This window comes from Mastomys coucha, unplaced genomic scaffold, assembly GCF_008632895.1.
Source record: "Mastomys coucha isolate ucsf_1 unplaced genomic scaffold, UCSF_Mcou_1 pScaffold23, whole genome shotgun sequence".
Taxonomy (NCBI): Eukaryota; Metazoa; Chordata; class Mammalia; order Rodentia; family Muridae; genus Mastomys; species Mastomys coucha.
This window is the reverse complement of record NW_022196906.1, coordinates 16,688,456-16,692,015: the sequence shown is the minus strand read 5'-3', so window position 1 is coordinate 16,692,015 and position 3,560 is coordinate 16,688,456. Positions and strand designations below refer to the sequence as shown.

At 43.1% G+C, this 3,560-nt stretch overlaps 1 protein-coding gene across 12 annotated transcripts in view; it reads right to left on the bottom strand.

Annotated features, from left to right (window-relative positions):
- Bbs9 (Bardet-Biedl syndrome 9) overlaps positions 1–3,560 on the bottom strand; it is a 409,213-nt gene that overhangs the window by 390,346 nt on the left and 15,307 nt on the right. For all 12 annotated transcript variants that reach the window (XM_031345639.1, XM_031345633.1, XM_031345628.1 and 9 more), the window contains one exon: positions 2,755–2,877. In XM_031345639.1, the coding sequence (XP_031201499.1) occupies positions 2,755–2,866 (112 nt within the window). In that variant the 5' untranslated portion in view covers positions 2,867–2,877. The remainder of the gene's footprint in view (positions 1–2,754; positions 2,878–3,560) is intronic.

Here is a 3,560-nt window from a genome sequence, read left to right as displayed (position 1 = left end):
GCCTCCCAAGTGCTGGGATTAAAGGCAGACACCACCACCGCCCAGCCCTTTTGCTTTTTATAGTAGGTTTCCTTAGAGAGCCATAGTCTCTCCAGCACCCACTCTGTCACTCCCTCACTCCCTGCATATCTACTAGTGAATGCTGACCCAGCCTCGGCAAGAATACTCCCTGCAGCTGGAGACATCCCTCCAGCTGTTACTGTTCTTACAAAGGAGCCCAGCCTGGTTCTCAGAGGCCAAGGCAGGTAGCTCACAGCTAAGCACCTGAAAATCTCACTGCAGAACATCCAACGCCTGGACTCAGATGGACACGTGATGGACACGTGAAACTTCTTTAAGTAATTTTAAAAATCTGTTTTTGCAAAGAACACTAATGAGCCACTTACTTCTAAATGATTGGGAACCTTTCATTCCTCTTGTCATTAGAAACTCTGCCGCTAAGCTGGGGTGTAGCTTAGTTAGCAAAGTACTTGCCTAGCATGGATTTATACGGGTTCCATCCCCAGCATCGTGTAAAAGCAGGCACAGTGGCATGTAGTGGTAATCCCAATACTTGGGAGCTGGTGGCAGAAGGATCAGAACTTCAGGGTCATGCTCAGCTACACAGTCAGGTGGAGAAGAGTCTGGGCTACATGAGACCCTTTATAAACAAGCAAACAAGTCTGCCTTACTTCCTGAGAAAAGAGCCAGCTGTTCCCTCTGACTCTCTGGAAGTCCTCTCAAAATCTGTTTCTGACTACTTCACAAACTACCCCATTTACTACTTGCAATCTCCAAGTTATGGTCTGCCATCTCCTTCTCTCTCACTCCACTGTCTCCGTGTTCTCACACACTCTAAGCACTTACTTCCAAACCTCTACCTCTATTCTGACTACAAGATTCTGTTATCCTGAAAAGACTAGATCTCAAACTGTTTGCATCAATCCCTTCCTCCCTCAGATCGACAGTAACTACCAAGCTTTAGAGAAGGCCATGCAACTTCTGAACACTCACAATGCAGATGCCTGAGCCAGACCTCCATGCAGCCCCAGAGCATAGCACCAGACAGGCTCTCGTGTCTAGAACAGACAATCTCATATGTAATAGTCACTCCAGGAAACTACAGGACAGCTATCCAGCACTGATGATCATTGGTTTTGTCTATCTGGCACACAAATATGTTTTTGGTTGTGAGCCTAGCCTTTAACGGCTGAGCCATCTCTCCAGCCCACAAATATGTAATGACATATAAATAGCACAGATTAGGGAAACAGGAGACAGTGCTCACAACTAGCACCCCAGGATAGCACCCTAACAGAAATAAGTAAAAGCAACATATTTCAGAAGTATAATGTTCAACCAAGCTGAGCTTTGAACACGTTAGACAGGAGTGAGCTTCAGCATGCCGCCTGGGTAGATGTCTTCATGACTCTCCAGAAACAAATGCAAGGGAATGATCACTGAGCTCCCAGGTGGCCTCTGACCAGCTTTACAGTGTGTGTGTGTTGGGGGTGGGGGGAGGCACAGATTCTCCTCAAAAACAAATCAGAGGACACTTCTGCACTTTAAGACCCTGCGCTATGCCTCCTCTCCCTTCTCTTCCTCCTCTTCCTCCTCCTCCTCCTCTCCCTCCTCCTCCTCTTCCTCCTCCTCCTCCTCCTCCTCTCCCTCTTCTTCCTCCTTTTCCTCCTCCTCCTCTTCTTCCTCCTCCTCCTCTCCTTCCTCCTCCCCTTTCTTTTCTTCCTCCGCCTCTTCCCTTCCTCTTCCCAGTCCTCTCCTTCGCTTCCTTTGCAAATATAACCCTGCCCCTTGTTTCATTACAGGTAATAGAAGTAAAATCAAAGGAAAGAAGTAATATTCATATCAGCAAGTTAAATGTTCTTTCTTGGAGGCCAATGATTATCTGTATTGCAAAAAAAAAAAAAGCTCATGATATACAAGTTATTCAAACATAGTACTAATTTCATACTGTAACTGTATAGAACTAGACCCTTTTTAAAGACTTGAAACACATGACTATGCCCCAATGTAAGGCTACATTGTACATATGCAAGCAATGTAAGGCTAGGACAGTAGCTGGTTTCTCTAAAACAAACATGAAAGCAATGGTGTAGCGACTGTCCCCCCTCAGTAGCAGCAGAATCCACATGGCTTTATCATGACATTGATGCTTTCAGATTCAACTAGAAGAGCACATCGTTTTCGTTGAAAATGATTTCTAAAAGGAATTTTTCAAACGATTAAACATCTTACTACCTCAGCCCTAGAAGGCCCCATTTGGAAGCAAGCCGAGTGGTGCCATGTGACTTGCCTATTAATTCTACCAAGTAATATGACAGCATGAACAAAGGCCACATGATATAAATAAAACGGATGTAAGAATGCTTATGCCAGCCCGCTGCCTACTTATAAGAGAAACGCCAGGTACAGTGGCACACACTTGTGATCCCAAACCCAAGAAGACCAGAGTGAGATCGAGCCAGCCTTGAAAAGTTTATCTCAAAAAAAAAAAAAAAAAAGAGAGAGAGAGAATGATGAGTGTGGAGGTAGGTACATTCAAACCTGGGCTATACTTACCACACTTCAGTCATGCTCTCCTAAGTTCATGAGCTCATGTTTTTAAAACTGAGTCTTTTTTATTTACTGTCTTTAATGTTTGGTTCCACGGGGGAGGTGCAGACTTAAGGCCAGAATCAGACAACCTCCTTGGCATGTGTGAGGCCCCGAGTTCTGTCCCCACACTGGGACAACAAAAGCACAGCCATGGGCACTCACCTTGTCCGTTCCCACTGTTGTCAACATCAGCCAAGCACAAGCAGCCCTGGTCAAACTCTTCCTTTTCTCCCAGCACGGTAGACCACCAGTCACGGGCTTTAAATAAGGACATTTCCTTTCAACCTAAAAATAAAACATTCGTTTATAATCAAAATTAACTTTATGAAAAGAAGAAGTCAAATTATCCCATTTGCAAATGCTATGGTTCTATTTTTAAAAGACTCTATGTGATCCACTTGAGAATTCTTAGATGTGTTTTTACACAGGAAAGTTACAAGATACAAAATCAATATAGCCTTCATATATACCAGAAAAAAATCAGGAAAACTAGCCTATTCATAATAACTCCCCAAAATGTCAAGTACCCATGGGCCATAGAGAAGGCTTGGCAGTTGGGAATACATGCTCATCTTCCAGAGGACCTGAGTCTGAATCCTAGCACTCACAATGAGTGGCTGAAACTCCCTGTAACTCCAGGTCCTGGAGAGCCAATATCCTCTTCTGGCCTTCAAAAGCACTGTATTCAAGACATAAGTCCCCATACAGACATATACACATAATTTAAAAATAACAGTGATAAGATAAATTAATTTAAATATTAAGTACCTGTGAGTACACCTAAGGAACAAATTGAGACATCAAGACTGAAAAAGGAAATCAAAGATGCTAGATGACTGAAAGATCTTCTCCACTCTTGAGTTAACAGAATTAATATTACAAAATGGATATACCACCAAAAGTAATCTACAAGTTTAATGTAATGTTTATCAAAATCCCAATGTTATGCTGTGCAGATCTAGAAAAAA